This window comes from Acomys russatus, chromosome 16 (genome assembly GCF_903995435.1).
Source record: "Acomys russatus chromosome 16, mAcoRus1.1, whole genome shotgun sequence".
Taxonomy (NCBI): domain Eukaryota; kingdom Metazoa; phylum Chordata; class Mammalia; order Rodentia; family Muridae; genus Acomys; species Acomys russatus.
In genome coordinates, this window is record NC_067152.1 from 41,301,199 (window position 1) to 41,322,222 (window position 21,024).

The window sequence follows — 21,024 nt, forward strand, 5'->3', positions numbered from 1 at the left end:
ACAGTGCCCCTCTGTAGCTGGGGGAAAATGGGTGTTTTGGTGCAGCACAAAGGGACATAAACTTTAGTGCAATGTGTGTGACCCTGAGACTTGGGTCCAGCCATAGGTGCCACACCACATTCCATGTGACAGGGAGGAGTGATCAAAGCAGGAAGATGCAGAGTGGCAGGTGTCTTTCCTTAAAAGGCTTAAGGGGAACACAGCAGTTTATTTCATGCCAAGCAAGAGGTAGTGAGTAGGATGGCCTGTGCCCACTGCAGGAGGTATGCCTTTCCCAGAGAGCCACAGTACCTGCTTCTGACCAAAGGGAAACACTGCCACTTCCATTTTCCTTCCTATCCCTAGTTGAGGCTATCAGACCAAGTTCCCTGTCCTGCTGAGATGTCCATGGGACACAACCTGCCACTGTCAGGACAAGCACATTACTCACTCAGTAGCCACTTCAGAAAGCAGAGCGAAGACTCTACAGTACTCCAGGTAACGCTGGGCCACTGTTGCCTACTTCAGGTAGCAGTGCCTGCTAGCAAAGAAGCATGGAACGCCAATGGGAGGCACAGCCTCTCAAGCCATGCCCCTTCAGGGTATAAAGACGCAGTTGAGGGGTTTTGAGAGGTGCTCACTCTTTAGAGCCCTCTCCCTGGTATCGAAGGATGCCAGTAAAAAAAAAAAAAAAAAAAAAAAACCTACTCCAGGTCCAGAGTCCACCATCCCAAGGCAGCCAGTGAGGCACAGGGGACTCCCCACCCACACAGTACAGCCACTTCAAGTCACACAGGTAGATAAAACAGGTCCTTTTAGGGGCCCAGGGAGAGATGATCAAAGCAGCAGCTTGGCTCTCGACAGAAATGTCCAGGGCCCTGATCCATACCAAGCTATAAACACTGTCCAGGGCGTACAGTAGCCGGACCAGCCAGAGCCAGTTTCAGGGCTGCCTGCCTTCCAAGTAGAGATGAAAGCATTTGCTGGGGTCATAGGTTCCCCCACTGCTCCACGGGAGGAAACTGGTCCACTTCACCCAGCTCTGTGCTTAGCTGTTCCCCCAGAGCAAAGGTCAGCTTATACCGAAGCCGCACCTTCTCCTGAAATAAGAGGGCTGCAGGTGAGAATCAGTAGTCCGCCAATACCCTCTGCAGGACACTTTCTCTTCCCTGCCGCTCTCTTTTGACTCTGCTGAAGGGATGCAACTTGTCCCACCTTGTCCACCCATGCTCAGTTCCTTAACCTGGGACGAGAGGAGTTACTGCTACAGGTCATGCCAAGACTTCAGACAGAGGTTCAGAAAGTTATTCCCCGTGGTCCTAATCTGGGGCAGTGGGACCCCAGGCAGGTATTGTGGATTCTCTCATGCTTACCTTCATTGGATTGGCCAGCAGCATGACCTGAGTGATGGCTGCAGGTGGCTGGATGGGACTAAATGGAGAAAGTTCTGTCCCAGATGGTGGCTGCAACTTCACTTTCATTGACTGAAGATAAAAAGAAGCTCATTTGAAGGGAGTGTCTCTCTCCAGGTGTCAGAGAGAGACACCAAGTGCCACCTGCTGGCCACTGATAGGAAAGCAACATAATAGGTCCAAAGATAAGGGACAAATACCTTGGGCACTGCGGCCTGCAGCACTATGCTCTTGACTGGCAAAGGAGCTGTATTCAACATGGACACCACCACCACAAGCACATCAGGCCGTCCTGGGGGACACTCTTTAGCAAAGTGGAAAAGGATGCGGAAGCCATTTTTATCATAGGCTGTCACAGGAAGGGCACTGCCTGCAAGAATGAGTATACGAGCGAGTGTGACAGAACCTTCCAAAGGCGCCCATAAGTACTACTAAAGCCAAGTGGATGGAAGCCAGTGTGGCTGAACAGCACTGCCCTGTGGAGTACCAGAGAGGCCCAAGGTTACACAGCGGCTATAAGAAGCTGAGATAGATGGCTGGAGAGATGGCTCAGAGAGTAAGAGCACCGTCTGCTCTTCCAAAGGTCCTGAGTTCAATTCCCAGGAAACACACGCCATCTATAATGAGATCTGGTGCCCTCTTCTGGCCTATAGACATCCATGTGGGCAGAGCACTGTATAAGTAATAAAGAAGCTGACACCCTCCGACCAGAGTGGGCACTTATACTTGGCATGCATACGCACACACCAAGGCACACAAACTTTTTTTTTTTTTTGAGACAGGGTCTCTCTGTGTAGCTTTGCCTGCCCTGGACTCGCTTTTGTAGACCAGGCTGGCCTCAAAGTCACAGCAACCCACCTACCTTTGCCTCCCGAGTGCTGGGCTTAAAGGCGTGCACCACCACTCCCGGATTAACATTCTTCAGTTATAAAAACACATTCTTTAAAAAAAAAAAAACGTTGCTAGGCTGTGGTGGCACACACCTGTAATCTCAGCACTTGGGAGGCAGAAGCAGGCTGATCTCTTTAAGTTCCAGGCCAGCTTGGTCTACAAAGCAAGTCCAGCACAGCCAAGGATACACAGAGAAACCCTGTCTTGAAAAAAATCAAACAAACAAACAAAAATGTTGACAAGTAGAGCCTTAGCTGTTAGGAGCATCGACAGAATCCACTGATCACACACCCTATAAACCCTATGGCTGTGAGGCTGACCTCCTGTCTCCAGCACTTACTAGGCTTGATTGATTCCAGGGGTACATAGACACTGGCCAGGGAGAGCTCTGGTCCCTTTGGAGGGCTGCCTTGGGACTGGAAGGCTGGTGACTGGAAGAGAGGGCTTCCAGGCCCAGTGGAGAAGGGCAGGAGAGGCCTGGCTGGGGCAGAGGTAGGAAGCAATGGGGAGGCGGTGGCCCCAGGGGAGAAGCAAGAAACAGGTTTCACCAAGCCTGAGGTCCTGGGGAGAAGACAAGAGGGGAGAAGGCAAGTCAGAGAGCAGGCCACAACTGCTGGGCAACCCCTCAACCAAGGCCAGTCCCTAACTACCCCAGGCCACCAGCCTGGTTAATGGGATCAAAAGGGATCCCATACTCCATCCTCTGGAGCCTCCCTTACTCCACCCTCAGCCACCCTCCCTGCTCCCATCCATTACACTCTGGCCTCTTCCAGAAGCTCATCAAGGGCATCTATGCGGTGCAAGGTGCTGTCACCAAGTGCTGAGGTGTGGAACTCTGGAGCTGCGGGCCCAGCCTTTGGAACTGAGGCTGGGGCAGGTCCAGAAGCGAACATGAAGGAAGCCGCGCTGGGAGCTGGTGCACTGGCTGGGACCACGGGAGCTGGGAAGGGCGCAGGGAGTGGAGCTTGGGACATACTTGAGGTAGAAACTGGGGGAGGGAGCAGGGATCCATCTGAGGGGCAGCAGGCCGCAGGCACTGGCCTGGGGCTGAAGAAGTCCAGATCTGATGATGGTTCATTCTGCACAACAGAAATGTCAGGTGAGCAAAGACCTAGGAGGGGCTACAGAAGAGGGATTCATCACCCACCAGGCTCTTCTGAGGTGCCCACACCCACCTTAGAACTACAACCCACAGAACTAAATGCTGCGGGGAACAACCCTTGGAGGCAGTGGGTCCCAGCTACAGCAGACCATGCTCTAGAAAATACAAGCAGCTCTGGCTCTAGCAAAGTGCAGCCAGGCACAGTCTAAGAAGGAATGGAATAGCTTGAGTTTTGGTCCTTGGGCGCTTTAGTGATGTCACCATTACTGTGCCTCTACCTGGAAGAGGTGCCACTGACTATTTCCAGCTGACTCTTTGGGAGCAGTGGGAGCCGGGTCAGTTAGGCCTAAGAACACAAAAGAAAACTCAATGAGATGAGACCCTGAGCTGAGGCGGCAACCTTCTGCCTACCATAAGAATGGTCATTTGACAAGACAAGGGACATTACTCAGAAGAAAGTGTTCCCCTGCAGCTAGATAGGGAAAGTAAATCCATTTCCACCCTTACGTGCGTGACTCAAAGCCTCCCAGGAACAGAGGAGCTGGGCTGCATCAGAGCTCCCCATGGTTATCCTGCAATCCACAGGAAGTTGGCCCAGGTGGCCCCCAGATAGTGAGCTTGACTGATAAAGCACACTAGACCCCTTAAGCCTGGTGCACATGCCTTGCACGTACCTAAGCAGAGCAGCTCCTCATCAAGCAAGGAGAGGGCATTGCTCGTGCTGTCAGGCCCTGGCGGAGCCTCAGCCTGGCTGGATGAACGGCTACGCGGAGGGCCAGAGGCCTGGGGAGGTGGAGGGAGGACAGGAATGCCTGAGGTGGGTGGGGCAGGTGCTGGAGCCAATACAGGGGATGAGCTGCTTGGGGTGTCCAACTCAGCAAGGTCGATGAGGGTGCCTTGGTTATTGCAGTGATGGTTTCCTAGATGGGTTGACACAAGAGGGACAAGAACAGTCTTGGTAAATCTAGTGTCTGTGCATGGACGGCAAGACTCTGGGTACAGGCGCCAAGGCTCAAGCTTCTGGCCCAACTCAGTGGCATTTCTCCAGTGAAACTGAAAAGCAGGCTTGAGAGGGCAGGCAGGGCAATCTTCAGGCATCCCTCCTGGCCTTTGAGAAGTGGAGGACCACTTGAAATGCTTGGAATTCCCTCAGGCTCTAGAGTTGCCACCTGTATCTGGTCTGGAGGGTCCCAGAGTACTTACCTTCAGAGTCAGGCATGGTTGAGATGGTCACCTCACCATTGGTGATCTGCCCTTCAATTATTGTTTTATATGAATTGATGACCCTGGAGAGGTTGTCACTGGCCTGCAGGATGTCCCCTAGAGCAAAAGAGACTCCTCACTGTGTGGGCTGTGACAACTCTCACACATAATCAAATTTTTGACTCATCTTTGCTAGTTACTCCTTTGTACTCACCCAAACTGTTGTCATTGTCTTCTGTTTCACTGGCTAGTTTAAATAACGTCCGTCTCTTGTTCTCACAACGATCGAAGAGCTCCTGAGAGAGAAATAAAAATCACAACTACAGAGGTCCTCAGAAGTCATCTGACTCAATGTTTATGCTCAGAAAATGTTGGGATGCTCCAACAGACCTCAAACAGTTACGGAAGAGGCTGGGGGCAGAGCAAGGATCTTTGTGCTGCCAGTATCCACCAAACAATGTTGCCCAAGTCATTTGAACCAACTGAAAGTCACTCAGATGATAGATAAGGTGGGTCCTAGTCAGGTGATTCTGTGGGCTGTGTTCCTGTGGTGGGGGAGCCTGGGAGATCTGTTGTACAGCCTCTGGATGTACGTTACGGTTGTGTCGCTTACTGTTCTTAGGGGATTCCTAACAATGACTCTTTTGCCTGCCCTTGGAACTATTTTCCTCCTGCTGGGTGGCCTCGTACAGCCATGAGCTGAGAATATGAGCCTGGTCTTATGGCAGCTTGTTATGCTGTATTTAGCTGATGTGCCCGGGAGACCTGTTCTTTTCTAAAGGAAGATAGAGGTGGGCTGGGTCTAGAGCGAAGGCAAGAGGGGATGCAGAGAGGGGAAACTGCAGTCAGGATGTAATACATGAGAACAGATGATGATGATGTGTTTCTCAGAAGCCACAGCCTAAGCCACAATGTCAACATTAGGGGCTCAGGGACGTCTCTCACCCAGGTGTCCCCACGTCTTAAAGACAGAGCATAAGAATGAGCACTTAGGACATTATCATTGGAGTCACAGGCAGTATTTGCATGGGGTGCTAGCTGTATAAAACAAAGCTGTGGCTGGGCGTGGTGGCCCACATCTTTAATCACAGCACTTGGGGAGGCAGAGAAAAGCAGATCTCTGTGTAGCCTGGCAAGGCTACAGACAGAAACCTTGTCTGGAAAAGCCAAACCAAAACAAAAAACAAAAAACAAAAACCGGGGGCAGGGGCCAGGCAGTGGTGGCGTATACCTTTAATCCCAGCACTCAGGAGACAGGATGAGTTTGAAGCCAGCCTGGTCTACAGAACCAAACCAAACCAAACCAAAGAAAAAAAAAGGTAATGCCATTCACTCCCCTACTGTAGCATTTATACGAGTGTTAGCTATATAAAATAAACACTGCCCCTTACCACCACCACCGACACCCCACCCCTGCCATGCACAAGCCCACAAAAGGCAAGCATGTCCTCACCCAGACAGAATCCCCTGGGACAGAGCACTAGGAGCAGTGTGCCCCAGGTCACAGCGGCTCACCTTCATGAGCTCTCTGTCGGCCTCCGACGAGTGCTCTTGGCTGTAGTGAAGCAGCATCTCATGGAGCAGCTTGACATTGTTGTTGACCTCCTCCAGAGTGTGCAGCCGTTTGGTCACCTTCTGGATGCGCGCCTCATCCTGCCTCAGCCAAGAGGGTGCAGGAAAAGCAAGTTCACCTAGCTTGTCTTTCTACAACCAGGGAGGGCTCATGCCTTACCCAACAGCACAAGGGCAGAGGCCAAGCTCCAGGCCTCTGCCTAGCATGTCTCCTAGGACTACAAGGCTCAGACTAAGCCCCAAGCTGCTCTTTCCCAGTGACTCCGCCCACATCCACCACCCCCACCACTCTACTGCTCTCTCACATAGGAAATCCAAGGCCCCTCCTACCCTCACTCCAGTTCAGGGCTGGTGCAGGGTGAACAAGACAGGCCTATGATCTCTGGGGAAAGGCTTCTGCTCTGTGGTCACATGCTTCTGTGCCCCATGCCCAGAGGACCAGGACCCACTCACTTCCTTCACCATGGACTTGATGAGCTTATTGGCTTCCTGCAGGTCATCTGGGTTTTTGCTTTTCAGCAGCTTGGCTAACAGCTGGAAAAGAAGATATCTAAAGTGAAGGAAAGGCAGCATGTGCCCCACCCCACTGTGCAGATCAGAAAAAGCAGCAACACCAAGCAAGACCCCATTTCACACTCGGTAAGGTGGCCTACAGTACCACCAATCAGGAGAGTGAGACAGGAAGATGTCGAGTTCAAGGTCAGCTTAGGCTATAGTGAGATACTGCCTAAAAAGGCACCCACCCCACCCCCTTCTTTTATACACACTCACACCTATCTCTCCCCCTTCATACACACTCATCCCAACCCCCTTTTTATATACCCCACATCCATTGACCCTGCTACTGCCGCCATTAATCTAAAAGAACTCCAGGTCCAAGATGCACTTTACCTTGGATTTCTCCTCATCATCAAAAACAGGGTTTTTGGGACGAGGTGGGGGAGAAGGGATCAGCGTTCTGTCCATGGGAATAGGGGGGTCTGACTGCACTATCCCTGAGGAAACACAAATGCCAGAGCATGTGCTCAGCAATGGTCACCTTGTCTTTCACACACCAAGGGCCAAATCCCTACAAAGAGCAGGAAGGGCAGGCTACTGTCACCTCCACCTACTAAAACCCATTTTATAGGAAGAGACCCTGGCAGGACCCTGGGGACCCCCAACATTCTTTGTCTTGACCAGCATTTGGTGCCACCCCAAGGTTAACGGAGAGGTAAACACAAACCTTGTCTCTTCAGCATATGGTAGGCATCTTTGATCTTTGCTTCTTCCGGCAAGGCCAGCGTCCAGCTAAAAAGCAACTCGATGACCTTAGTCTTCACCTTTTCAGACACCCTGTCTCCCAAGTACTAGGAAGTAAAATGAAGCAAGAGTCTAATATCTGAGACACCACGGAGAGGCACTTTCTTCACAGTGTGCTCCCTGACTCCGTTCACAAGCCTACTCAAACGAGCCCAGCCGACTGTACAGCAGTGGGGCAGGGGAGGGCGGCCAGAGCCTGCAGTCAGACAGGGCCAAGGCCTCATCCCCGGGTTTCCATGCAGCAGCTGCCTGAGACGTTGAGAAACAAAGGGAATGTAGTGAACACTTATTCTTATTTATGTTTATATGCCATATATAAGTAGGAGCCTGTAGAGGCAGAAGTCAAAGCAGATCCCCTCGAAGCTGAAATCACAGGCAGTCATAGGCCATCCAATGTGGGGGCTGTAATCTGGACACGGTCTTCAGGGACTGTAGCAAGTGCTCTTAGCCACCGAGCCGTGTCTCCAGCCCCATCACCAGATCTTCTTGAAGTATGTTCTGAGAATGCCGCCAGCATGAGAAATGATCCCCTCTGCCTAAAGCTATCTGACAGAGACTCTGGCCAGCAGAATAGATAAGCAAAACCCTGTGCCTGGTGTACGCTAGGAGCACAGAGTACAAGCTGCATACACTCTCCCTGAACACACACACAGCCATGTTTAGGCTGGGAGTCCATCAGGAGGGGGCTTAGACCTCAGCCTGATCAGTCATTGGTACCTCTGGACCAGCTTGCAGGTACAGCAGAGAGAGGGCAAATAAACCAGTGTGAGAGGTGGGAAGGACACAAAAGAAATTGCTACCAACTGACCTTTGGAGAGACAACTTTGATTAATTCATTCAAAAACCGGAACTTCCCCACTTCATTATGAAATCTCCTCCCACAGTTCTTCATGCACGCCTCCAGTACCTGCAGCCACACAGAGAGAGGCAGTCCCTGATGGGGGCTACGGCACCCAAAATCTCTGGTCCCCACTAAGTATTAAGAACGAAGGGATTCCTAACTGGGCTCTGCGGCGTATGCTAGGAATCCCAGCACTTGGGAGCAGAGGCAGGTGGATCTCCGTGAGTTTGAGGCCAGCCTAGTCTATAAAGTGAGTCCAAGACAGGCAAGCTATACAGAGAAATCCTGCCTCGAAAAAAACAAAAAACCCAAACCCAAAAAAACAACAACAAAAAACAAAACAAAAAAGAATGAAGGCATTCACTATGAGAGATGGCGAACTCCTCTGGAGAATGGAGTTTAATCCACAGAATGCTCACCACAAACTCTTTCTTCTAATGGCATGCTATCCAGGGAATGCTATACGAGGGCTAGAACAGGAAGTGCTCAGACCCAGACACCAGGACAGCTTGGTGTCACATCTGGAAGAGACCTTCCACAAAGATGCTATCTTGGAACCTTAGGAGAAAAACCAAGGTGCAAGGAGGAAGGTTCTTGACCCCAAGAATGGTCCCAGGTCTTTTTCTGTGGGAGTAGGAGAGATTTAAATGTATCATCTTTGGTGTAGATGACGGGGCATTTCTCTGCTCCCTTCTGTTTACGTGTTCCTGTGCTGCTGGCCCCATCCTTCATTCAGCTGGCACATGGCAGTGCTTGGGTACAAAAGTGTGCATGCCTGTGTATGCCAGGTTAACCTCCTCATCCTCCCTCAGAGAAATAGCACCTCTTTTTTGAGACAGGAATTCTCACTGGCCTGGGACTCACCAATTAGTCAAGGCTGGCTGACCAATGATACCCAGGGATCTGCCTTTCTTTGCCACCAGAGTCACAGCTGGCTTTTTATATAGGTTCTAGGGATTGAACTCAGGTCCTCACTCTTGCACAGAGCTTTGCCACCTGAGCTGTCACCTTAGCCTCTTGGTTTCCATCTCTACATTTCTGTTTGAGGCAGGGTGGTCTGGAACTCACTGAGATTTGCCTGCATCTGTCTACTGAGTGCTGGGGTTAAAAGCATGTGGTAACATGCCCTGTGGTTTTCTTTCTTTCTTAAATACACACACATACGTAAGGGAAGAATTTTATGTGTATAGGTGTTTGTGTGCCTGCATGTCTGTGGACCACATTCATGTAGTGCTGGAGGAGACCAGAAGAGAACATGGGATGGATGCCCTGAAATTCCAATTAAAGATGGTTGTGAGCCTCCATGGGTGCCCTCTGGAAGAATGGCCAGTGCTCTAACCATTGAGCCATCTTTTCAACACCCAGTGGGTTATTTCTTTAAAGCCAGGTTTCTCAACTGCAGCTACTAGTGGACACTTCAGACTAGTCACTCTCTGCTGTGGGGCTTTCCTGTGCATTCAGGGATATTTAGCTGTACCACTGACTACTACTCTCTAGATGCCACTCTCATACCACCCCCAACAATAAAAGTATCTGCAGATACCAGACACTATCAAATGTCCTCTGGAGACCAAAACTGCCCCCTAGTCAGCCACAGCGCCACATGCCTGTAGTAGTAACACTTTAGAGATAGAGACAGAATGTTTGAGACATCTCAAAAAATACCAAAATAAAAAACGAGCCAAAAAAAGAGCCTGGGTGCCCTTAAAAACCACAACGTTAGGGGGCTAGAAAGATGGCTGAGGGGCTAGAGAAATGGCTCAGAGGTTAAGAGCACTGGTTGCTCTTCCAAAGGTTATGAGTTCAATTCCCAGCAACCACATGATGGCTCACAACCATCTATAATGAGATCTGGTGTCCTCTTCTGGCATGCAGACAGAACACTGTATACATAATAAATAAATCTTTAAAAAAAAGAAAAAAGAAAAAAAGAAAGAAAGAAAGATGGCTGAGTGGTTAAGAGCACTGTCTGCTCTTCCAAAGGACCTAGGTTCAATTCCCAGCACCCACAGGGCAGCTAACAACTGTCTGTAACTCCAGTTCCAAGGGATATGACACCTTCACACCAAAGAACATAAAATTAAATAATTAAACAAAACAAAACAAAACACTCCACCACTTTAAAGGTCCTGACTCCACAGAGAAAGAGCAGTGCATAGGGTCTCTAAGTACCATTGCTCTCCTCTGTCTTCAGGGTCCTCTGAAAGGACTTGAGTCCTCTAAACCTGGCTGCTGTCTGGGGGAGCAAGGAAACACTTGAAAGTTACTCTTGGGGGCTGGAGAGATGGCTCAGCAGATAAGAGCACTGTCTGCTCTTCCAGAGGTCCTGAGTTCAATCCCCAGCAACCACATGGCACACCAGCAACCATACTAGAATCTGATGCCTTCTTTTGGCATATAGGTGTACATGCACATGGAACACTCATACATGAAATTGATAAATAATTTTTTTTTTTTCTTTTTTAAGCCCCGGCTGTCCTGGACTCTTTGTAGACCAGGCTGGTCTTGAATTCACAATGATCCGCTGACCTCTGCCTCCCTAGTGCTGGGATTAAAGGCGTGCGCCACCATGCGCGGCCAATAAATAAAATCTTAAAAAGTCTGAACAAACCTTCAACTCTGCCTTGTGGCTGTGACTATCAGCATGGCACCTTCACTAGTACAGGCAGTATGTTCAGCTATACAACAAACCATATTTACCATACTTTTCTTTAGTTGTTTTCTTGTTTTGTTTTGTTTGAGACAAGGTTTCTCTGTGTAATCCTGGCTGTCCTGGAACTCGTTCTGTAGACCAGGCTGGCCTCAAACTCACAGAGACACACTTGCCTCTGCCTCCCAACTGCTGAGATTAAAGGTATGCACCACCACTGCTGGCTTTTGTTGTTTTTTGGAGACAGCATTTCTGTATGCAGCCCTGCACAGCCTGGAACTTGAACTCAGAGAGATCTGCCTACCTCTGCCTATACTCTTAAGTGTCAGACTAGCTAAGTCCTGTTTGAGCCCTACAGTGGACAGAAGGTTCTGCCTCTGGGATCCCTCCATTACTTGTGCAGCCTCCATGCTAGGTCTAGAGGCATGAGTCCTTGTAGACCAGATAATTGACATGTCCTATATACACCAACTTGAATCAGGGACTTTCTACTGTACTTGGGCATGAGCCTGATTATCACCAATGGCCTAATGTGTGTGCAAGGAAAGACCTGAGGAAGCAAGCACCCACTGCTTTCTTCTCTGACAGCAAAGACCTACCGTGAGGGCCTGCACTGCCTCCCATTCCTGTGGAGACTGGATCTTGTGGGCCAGGAGTCGGACCGCGATCTGGGGCCTGGTAGACAAGCACACAATAGTCAGCCTTCCTCAGCCATGTTTTGGTCCCTCCCTCCCTCCCCTCCTCTCTCTGGGACTCACCCTTCAAGCTCTTTGTTGATCTGATCACAGAAGCCAATGATATATTCCCAATCTTCCTGGCGGTTGGAAGGATTGGTAGCTTTATCTTGGAACAAAACACAGAGGACAACTGGTAAAAAAGACGCTCCTAACAAGATTGTCTTCACAACTTTTAAACACCAAAAGTCTGCTCCCAAACTTGCTTCATAAGGATACCTCCACAGTTCAGTCAGACAACAAATTCAATTTGCTCCTGCTTTCTGCCCAATATTTCTGGAAGTTGCAATAGAAAGAGAGAGAGAGAGACAGAGACAGAGAGACAGAGAGATAGAGACAGACAGACAGGCTCAGACAACAAATTCAATTTGCTCCTGCTTTCTGCCCAATATTTCTGGAAGTTGCAATAGAAAGAGAGAGAGACAGAGACAGAGACACAGAGAGACAGAGACAGGCAGGCAAGCAGGCAGACAGACAGACAGACAGACAGACAGACACAGATATGGGGATCCAAAGGACAAACACAAACATGAATGACCAAAGTTCACACTGACAGCTTCACAAAACCACTGCTCATAAACAGAGCTGGGGCTCAGCAGGACCAATGACCAATGAGTGTCTGCTGAGAAGCTGAGAAATGAGTATTTTGGGGCTAGAGAGATGGTGTAGAGGTGAAGAGCACTGTCTATTCTTCCAAAGGTCCTGGTCCTGGGTTCAATTCCCAGCAACCACATGGTGGCTCATAACCATCTAGAATAAAATCTGGTGCCATCTTCTGGTCTGCAGGCAGAACACTGTATACAGAATGAGTAAATAATAAAAAATGAATATTTTCAATAGGCTCTTCACAAAGATTTTCTTTTTTCTTTTTTTTCTAGACAGGGTTTGTCTGTAGTCTCTGCTGTCCTGGACTCACTTTGTAGACCAGGCTGGCCTTGAACTTGCTGAGACCCCCTTGTCTCTGTCTCCCAGAGCGCTGGGATTACAGGCATGTGCCACCACATCGGCTTGTTTCACAAATTTTTAAAAAGGAAAAAAGAGTAATAGGAAAAGGCTGGGGATGAAGCTCAGTCCTAGAGGACTTGCCTGGCATGTACAAGGCCCTTGGTTCAATGACCAATCCCAATAAACAAACACAAGGCACCAGGGAGGCTGCATATGGCAGTGGACACCACAGTCTCAACTCTCATTAAGACAGAGGGAGGAGATCAGGCACTCAGGCAGTTTGGGGAGCAAAGATTCTGTATGTCCTGCCCACCAATCATCAGTAAGGTGGGGACTAGAGCTTAAGAGTCCATCCTTCCACTAAGAACAGGGCACATGAGCAGAGGTCTTAGACGGGGGCTGGACCTGCCCAACAATGCTTCTTGTCTGGCTTCTGCAGGAAGACTCTGGTGGTTAAAGTTCTTATTTAGAAAGTGAGGCCGAATGGCACCGGCCTGTATGGTGGCCTTGTTGGAGGGTCATTGGGGGCAGGCTTTGAGGTTTCAAAGGCCCATACCATTCCTTAGCTCTCTGCCTCAAGGCTGTATCTCAACATGTGAGCTCTCAGACACTGCTCCAGTGCCATGCCTGCCTGCCACCATGCTCTCACCACAATGATCATGGGCTCATTCTCTCAAACTGTAAGCCCTAAATTAAACACTATCTTCTGCAATGTCTTGGTCATTGTATCTTAGCCAGGGCAATAGAAAAGTAACTAAAACAGCCTGTAATCTCAACTTGGAAGCTCAAGGAGAATTTCAAGTACAAGGCCCACCCATCTCAAAGCCAAAAGAAAAGAGTTAAGGAAAACTCAGTGTTTGAGGGCCTGCCTAGCCCCAGCCCTATAAGGAGGTCCTAGCTTTCAATACCCAGTAACATGCTCAAGTTTGTAAACAATTTTAGAGGGGAAAAAAATGTGGCTAGAGTTCTTTGTTTTGAAAAAGTCTTATATAGCCCAGGCTAGACTCCAACTCACTATGTACCCAAGGATGCTCCTGACTCCTGATGCTCCTGCCTGTGTCCAAGTGTTAATTACAGATATGTACCACCAAAATGGCTGTTCTCAATCTTGAAAGACAATTAGCTAGACCTTCCAAATGATAAGGACAAAGAGTAGGAACTGAGCTGGGCCATGGTGGCGCACGCCTTTAATCCCAGCACTCAGGAGGCAGAGGCAGGTGAAGCCATCCTGGTCTACAGAGTTTCAGGACAGCCAAGGCTACACAGAGAAAATCCTGTCTTGATGAAAAACAAAACCAACCAACCAACCAAACAAAAACCCAAACTACCAAAAACAAAATAGCAACACAACAAAAAAAGAAGAGAGAAGCCAGGCGTGGTGGTGCACGCTTTTAATCTCAGCACTCGGGAGACAGAGGCAGGTGGATCCTTGTGAGTTCGAGGCCAGCCTGGTCTACAATGCGAGTCCAGGACAGCCAAGGCTACACAGAGAAACCGTGTCTCAAAGAAAAAAAAAAACAAAAACAAACAAACAAAAAACAAAAAGAAAGAGAGAGAGAGAGAGAGATTATTTTATTCAGCAGTGTCCATTTGTTAAGAAATGATTGGCCTCAGGGAGGTAAAGGTAGATGGATCACTGTGAGCTCAAGGCCAACCTGGTCTCCAACCTGGTCCAGGACAGCCAAGGGTTCACAGAGAAAACCCTATGTCGCAAAACCAAAAGGTAAAAAGAGGGAAAAAAAAAAAAAAAAAAAAAAAAAAAAAGGTTAGCGGTCCTATGCCAATCTCCAGACAATGAAGGACTAGTCATCAATAGATGAAACCACCAAGGTCTTCCTGCCCAGAGACCTGACTCTTCTCAGGCGTCAGCTTGGCTTTGTTGTGCTGGTCCCTATCGTTTGGGGTGCTTCAAGTTTTTGCATAACACCAAGAAGCTACTAGAAGAAAAAATAAGACGCTGAGAAACCAGACCCATACCCAATTCTTCTAGCCTTAAGCATCACAAAGCATGGACTGCAGACCACAGGACAACCATCTTCCCGACAGAGTGACTAACAGAGGACTCTTCCCACACAACCAGAGTCTACAGAGCAAATCTCTCCTCAAGCTTGCTCAGCTTCTTCCAGCACTGCTGCCTCCCAGACAGCTCACTGTGTGTGCAGGGACATCGCCTGCATAGGGCACAAAATGCCCTGAGCAGACATGGTGCCACTTCCCAGTGTCTGCAGCTCACGTGACACACCTGTCATCCACAGCGACTAGAACTGAGGGCGAGACTAGGTGACAGTGGCTCTCCAAGTGCCCACTCCATTCTCCCTCATCCTGCACAGGTGACAATAGAGTTCTCTCCTGCAGACCTGGGCTTGAACACTCATCCGGGCCCGCTCTGACTCATGTATTCTATTTTGGGTCTCTGGGGAAAGCCTCATCGTCTATTGCTTCCCTCCCTCCTGACTTCCTACTCTCCATTTCAGCGTAACCACCGCGAACTCTGACTCCTATAGGATGTCACAAGATAGGGATGAAAATAACCAGCCTTGACTACTCTAATTCCACACGGCTTGGGCCTCTCCAAGAAAGGCAAGTTGCACACCGCAATGACTAGAAATAAGCAGACCCAAGAGCACAGCAGAGGAAGGGGCCAAGGTCAACCTGCACTGCTGCTTTTTCAGTTTTGTGTTTTTTGGCGACAGGTTTCTCTGTGTAGCCCTAGATGTTCTGGAACATGCTCTGGCTTTGTAGACTAGGCTGGCCTTGAATTCACAGCAATCCTCCTGCCTCTGTCTCCCAAGAGCGCCACCATATCCTACTTGCTCCATCATGAACCAAAGGAGAAACATGAACAGTTGCCCCTCTCTCAGTTACCCATGGAAAATGAATGCTATAACCATCACAATTTGTCTGGGACGCCTCAAGTTTGCATGTGTCTCAAAAATAAAACATCAGAGGAGCTACAAACCACAGAACACATGCCCTTGAGAAAGCTGTGCTTCCGTGTGAGCATGTGAGGAAGAGATCAGCACAGGCAAGTGTGTAATTATGTTACTTTAATATAAAAATAAGCCTGAGAACTCATCACTTCCCCTTACTGACTTCCCCCATTTCTATACACAGTGCCACTACTCAAATGTTCCTAGCATCCACTCCCAGGCAGCCAGGTCTGAAACCCTACTGTTGATCCCATCCCTTTCCTTCCCTTCTGTAACCATTCCTGACAGTTTGGGAGCTGCTTCCTCCCCACCCCCTTTAAAATTTTTTATCACACCAGGCTGTGGCACACACCTGCAATTCCAGAGCTATGGGAGGCAGAGGCAGGCAGATCTCTGTGAGTTTGAGGCCAGCCTGGTCTACAAAATGAGTCCAGGACAGCCAAGGCTACACAGAGAAACCCTGTCTCAAAAAATAGTAATAATAAAATTTGTATCAAATATTTATTTACTGTAGATGTGAGAAGAGCATAGGAGAGGATAAGTGTGTCATGTGACAGTGTGAAAGTCAAATGACAACTTGTGAAGGTTGGTTCTCTTTCCACTATGTGGTTCCCCAGGATCAAACTCAGGTCCTAGGGTTCAGTAGCATACCCCATTTATACCTTTTCCCTCTCACATTGTGTCATCTGTGACATCTGACTACCACAACACACGAGGAGGTCTGAGGACAACTTTACAGAGTTGGTTCTCTACTCCACATTTACATGGTGCTAGTGGTTGAACATGGTTCAGTGTAGCTGGGCTGGCACAGCAAGTATCTTTATTCACTGAGCCGTCTTGCCAATGATGTTTTTTATTTTTTGGGGACTCACTTTGTAGACCACGCTGGCCTCAAACTCACACCCATCAGCCTGCCTCTGCCTCCCTGACTGCTGGGACTAAAGGTGTGAGCCACCTTGCCCAGCCTTTTTTTTTTTTTTTTAAATAACAGTCTCACTCTGTGGCCTTTGTTTGTTTGAAGACAAGGTTTCTCTTTGTAGTACTGGCTGTCCTGGACTCTGTAGAACAGGCTGGCCTCAAACTCAGAGATCCACCTGCTGCTGCTTCCCAAGTGCTGGGATTATAGGCATGAACCACTGTACCCTGCTTATTTTGTGTTTTGGTTCTCTGTGATCCTTAATGACATTAATTCTCTATGTACCCCAACTGGCCTCTGTTGCAGGATATTTGATCCCATTGTGAACCCTGAGATTGTGAACTATAAAACCCTGTTTCTTGTTTGGTTAAGCCCTAACACCTTTAAGAAAGACCTTTCTGTTTATTGTAAACAGGTAATTATGGTGTGTCTCAGCCCTAACACACATCTTTAATCCAAGACCTTTTTGTACACATGATTTAATAAATTTAACCCTAGGTCAAGAGGAGGAGCAAGAAACTAGCTGACAGATATTAAAGAGTAGGAGGTACTTTGAGTTGAAAGATGTTTAAGACCCGCTTTAGCTTTTTGTTTTTGCTTTTCCTCCTGGGCTGTCAACTGAGCTAGCAAGCTTTTGTTTTTTGGCTTTGAGCTTTTTGGTTTTTCCTTGAGGACATGAGCTGAGCCGGAAGGTCAGCTGTGTTTTCTCTGCCTCTCTGAGCTGGCAGGTTTTAACTCCAGCACCTGGCGCCTGAGCCTTTATTGGTAAAACTAAATGTCTGGGCTTTTCTTTCTTTCTTTCTTTCTTTCTTCTTCTTCTCTTTTTTTTTTAAACTTTATTTTATATAATAGGCCTCAAAATTGGGGAGATCCTCCTGCTTCTCCCTCCAAGTGCTCTGAAAACAGATGTGGCCAACACATCTGGCATGCTGTCATCATTCTAAGTGAGCCCTGCCATCAATCCTAACAGGATGGCTTCATCAGGTGTAAGAGGAACAGCAGCCTGCCTAGCTGTCAACACTTACTTGGCGCTGCAGGCAGGAATTTCCAACGGCTCACCTCCCCTATACTCCTACAGTTGTTAGCTGCTGTGCACTGTGCGTCACCACCAGCGTCCTTGCAGCTTGGTCATACTTTTTAAGGCCTAGTTTGATGCTGTCTTCTCATTCTGTCTTAGGTCATCCTCCACTTCCCCTTTGTTGGCTACCTAAGGACACCTGCACTTTCTTAGTGCTTATGGCTCCCACTAAGAGTCTTCACCACTTCAACACCTGCACTTTCTTAGTGCTTATGGCTCCCACTAAGAGTCTTCACCACTTCAGTTCTATCCATTCTGACGTCGCATCCATGGAACTGAAGGCAAAGACTGCTTGCAGTTCCTGGGCCTATTTGCTTTACTTTTGTTTTTGCAAGGCTGGCATGGAACCCAGTGCTACCACAGAACGATTTAAACTTCGTTATTGTGTTCACTGTGGCAGCACACACACTAAAATTGGAATGATACAGAAAAGATTAGCACCGCCCTTTGCAAGAAAAACATACAAATTTGTAAAAAGTTCCTCTTTTTTTGAGACAGGGTTTCACTGTGCAGATCTGGCTGTCCTGCAACTAACTCACTCTGTAGATGAGGCTGGCCTTGAGCTCAGATCTGCCTGCCTCTGCCTCCCGGAGTGCTGGGGTTAAAGGCGTGTGCCACTATGCCCAGTTAAAATAAACTCATAATACTCCACACAGCAGTGGCTTCCTGACACTAGATGTATGTGCAAGCAGGACCTGAGAGAGGGCTGAAGTCATCAAGACATGGTTTGTGAGGAAGAAGAATGTGACGAGGGTTTGAAGCATTTGACTGAGCAACAGGGAGCGAGCTCCAGGGTTAATAAGAACAGTGTGTACTGGTACAGAAAGCATCAGAAGGCCACCAAGAGAAAGGCATGGAACAGCTAGAGACAGACTGCAAGGGCGGCAGCAGGTCTGCCAGTACTGGAGACTGCTCTCCTGGGAGCAGCATGCAGCGTGGCCTGAGGAGAGGCTGCTGCAGTAACGGAGGCAAACTGTGGGTGCCAAGGACCCTCACTACGGCGGCACCCGCTGGTGCACTGGATTGGCACGAGTCACACCAGTCAGTCAGAACTGTAATGGTGCACATCTGAAGTAGCAGTAGCTGGGAGATAGACCAGGATGATCAGGAGTTCAAGGCCCATCTCAGCTTCTTACAAAGCTGAGGCCAGCCTGGGCCGAGACCCTGTCTCACAAAAACAAATAAATGAGCCCTACTAAGTGCAACTGAAGTAATTTAAATTACTCCAATTTCCCTATCACCATCTGTGCACTGAACCAATTCCACTCTGCCTATTACCCAGTTGCAGGATCTAGGGCAGTGGTCTGAATGGAGGCAGGGTGTCCTCTTTGTTTGTTTGTTTTTTTGGTTTTTCGAGACAGGGTTTCTCTGTGTAGTCTTGGCTGTCCTGGACTCACTTTGTAGACCAGGCTGGCCTCGAACTCACAGCGATCCACCTGCCTCTGCCACCCAAGTGCTGGGACTAAAGGCGTGCGCCACCACCACCCGGCTAAGATGTCCTCTTTGAATTGTCGCAAGAGAACATGTTTTGCTAGGTGGGATACTTCGTCTACAATTTTATTTATTTTCATCTTTCAAGAATGGGATGGAGTCTATAAAGTGAGTCCACGTCAGCCAAGGCTACACAGAGAAACCCTGTCTTTAAAAAAAAAAAAATGGGGTGGGAGGGCTGGAGAGAGCACCGGCTCCTCTTCCAAAGGTCCTGGGTTCAACTCCCAGCACCTGCGTGGCAGTTCACACCTGCTGTAACTTCAGTACCAGACACCCTCACACAGACATGCATGCAGCCAAAACACCAACGCACATAGAGGAAAAGAATGGGATTGGAGCCAGGCGTGGCGGCTCACACTTTTTTGTTTGTTTGTTTGCTTGGTTTGTTTTGTTTTGTTTTTCGAGACAGGGTTTCTCTGTGATCTTGGCTGTCCTGGACTCACTTTGGTAGACCAGGTTGGCCTCGAACTCACAGCGATCCACCTGCCTCTGCCTCCGGAGTACTGGGATTAAAGGCGAGCGCCACCACACCTGGCTAGTGGCTCACACTTTTAATCCAAGTACTCACGAGGCAGAGGCAGAATGATCTCGTGGCCAGCCTGGTTCACACAGAGCGTTCCAGGGCTGTATGTCCACTCTAAGCAGGGTTCTCACTTTTGTAGACAGGGTCTCACGATCTGCCTCATTTAGTGTTGAACTCACTTGAAAGCCAGACAGCCTTACCCCATCACCCAGAACAGTGACTACAGGGCTGACTATACACTGGGCTCCCTGGGTAACCGATTTTAACCCTGTCTGTCATCCAGCAATGTGCACTCATCGGAGACCTGTTCCACATAGGGAGACGGCTCTGTGCTCTGCCTACAAACAGCAGACTTTGCAAATGTAATCTTCCTTTTAGTCACTTTGGGGAACATAGCTCCACTTAAAGCCTAATTTCAACCTCCTGAAGAGTATTTCTTAGGGAAGACCACTCAAAAGCCAAGACATCCAAGAGGCTGGCGACTGTATTCTGTGAAAGGCCTCCTAGCAAGGCTCTATGCAGACATCTTACTTAATTTCTGGCTTCATTTAAAAGGCTCCTCAGAGGCTAACCCCTAGTAAATTACTCCTTGGTAAGGTGCCTCCTTAACCTGCCTCACTAACTCTTAGCACATTAACTGTCTTCTAATGTAAAGCCTTATTCCTCCACAGCACTGTAAATTAGTAATGCTAACACATCGCTACAATAACAGCTTTCAGCTGCTCTTTGCTTTACTCAAGAGCGGGCTATCTCGTTGAGATGAGGGTGTGCGTGTCTCCCTTCAATACATATTTAGCAAGCCACGCCAATACTCTGTTCCCTCGCTCGCTGTAAAATAATTCTCACATCAAGCATCCTGCCTGAGGAAAGAAAGTGGCATATCGGAGTCCATGGTCACAATCTAGAAGCTGCCAGCTATGTGCATATACGGGGCGGGAGCGGCGACACCACTCAACACTCCCAGAGGGACTAGTCCAAATCCAGAGCTTTGACATTCCTGGGGGATTTGGATACAAGGTCCCACAGTACGGGGACCTCCCCCAACGAGCCTGCAGTATCAGCCCGAAGCACTCAGCAGTCGCTTTCCCAGGCCATAGGGACCTCGCGCTGCAGGTGTCATCCGCGGGAGCTTGAGGACGCGCAGCGGAAAGGGCCCCTGCTCGCTAAGGGGTGTGAACGCGGGACGCTCGCTCGCGGCGAGGCCGGGCGCGGACTGCCACGCGCCGCCGCCGCCGCGCCTGGCGGAGTGAGGGAGGAGGGCGACCCAGGGTTGGAGGTGCGGTAGTGGCCCCGGATACTCACTCAGCCAGGACTCCAGGCTCTCCCCTTCCGCCTCCGCCATATTGCAGCCGCCGGGTCTGTCCCTGCGCCCTCAAACCTCGCGAGATTCTGCGCGAGACGGTCCGGGGCGGGGCCTGCATGGGGGCCTTAGGCGAGAGCTGCTGTCGACTGGCG

The 21,024-nt window shown here is 49.1% G+C and overlaps 1 protein-coding gene and 1 non-coding gene across 4 annotated transcripts; one reads left to right on the forward strand and one right to left on the reverse strand.

Moving 5' to 3' along the window:
* Nucleotides 1-664: 664 nt before the first annotated feature.
* On the reverse strand, nucleotides 665-21,001 carry Gga3 (golgi associated, gamma adaptin ear containing, ARF binding protein 3). 3 transcript variants are annotated; one of them, XM_051159038.1, is made up of 17 exons: nucleotides 20,872-21,001; nucleotides 11,711-11,795; nucleotides 11,552-11,627; nucleotides 8,270-8,368; nucleotides 7,385-7,508; nucleotides 7,051-7,154; nucleotides 6,613-6,693; nucleotides 6,103-6,240; nucleotides 4,802-4,883; nucleotides 4,588-4,704; nucleotides 4,059-4,304; nucleotides 3,663-3,730; nucleotides 3,039-3,361; nucleotides 2,623-2,843; nucleotides 1,592-1,761; nucleotides 1,353-1,463; nucleotides 665-1,079 (listed from the first exon to the last, which is right to left on the reverse strand). In XM_051159038.1, exons 1-17 carry the CDS (start codon nucleotides 20,909-20,911, stop codon nucleotides 969-971), a joined length of 2,196 nt encoding a protein of 731 aa, XP_051014995.1. In that variant the 5' UTR covers nucleotides 20,912-21,001; the 3' UTR covers nucleotides 665-968. The 3 variants fall into 3 exon arrangements, with proteins under 3 accessions (XP_051014995.1, XP_051014996.1, XP_051014997.1); XM_051159039.1 differs by lacking the exon at nucleotides 8,270-8,368; XM_051159040.1 differs by lacking the exons at nucleotides 11,552-11,627; nucleotides 11,711-11,795; nucleotides 20,872-21,001 and having other exon boundaries at nucleotides 7,385-7,449; nucleotides 8,270-8,365.
* On the forward strand, nucleotides 17,940-18,045 carry LOC127200858 (U6 spliceosomal RNA). The gene has a single exon (XR_007832085.1). It is a non-coding gene; the product is annotated as a U6 spliceosomal RNA (small nuclear RNA).
* Nucleotides 21,002-21,024: the final 23 nt, after the last annotated feature.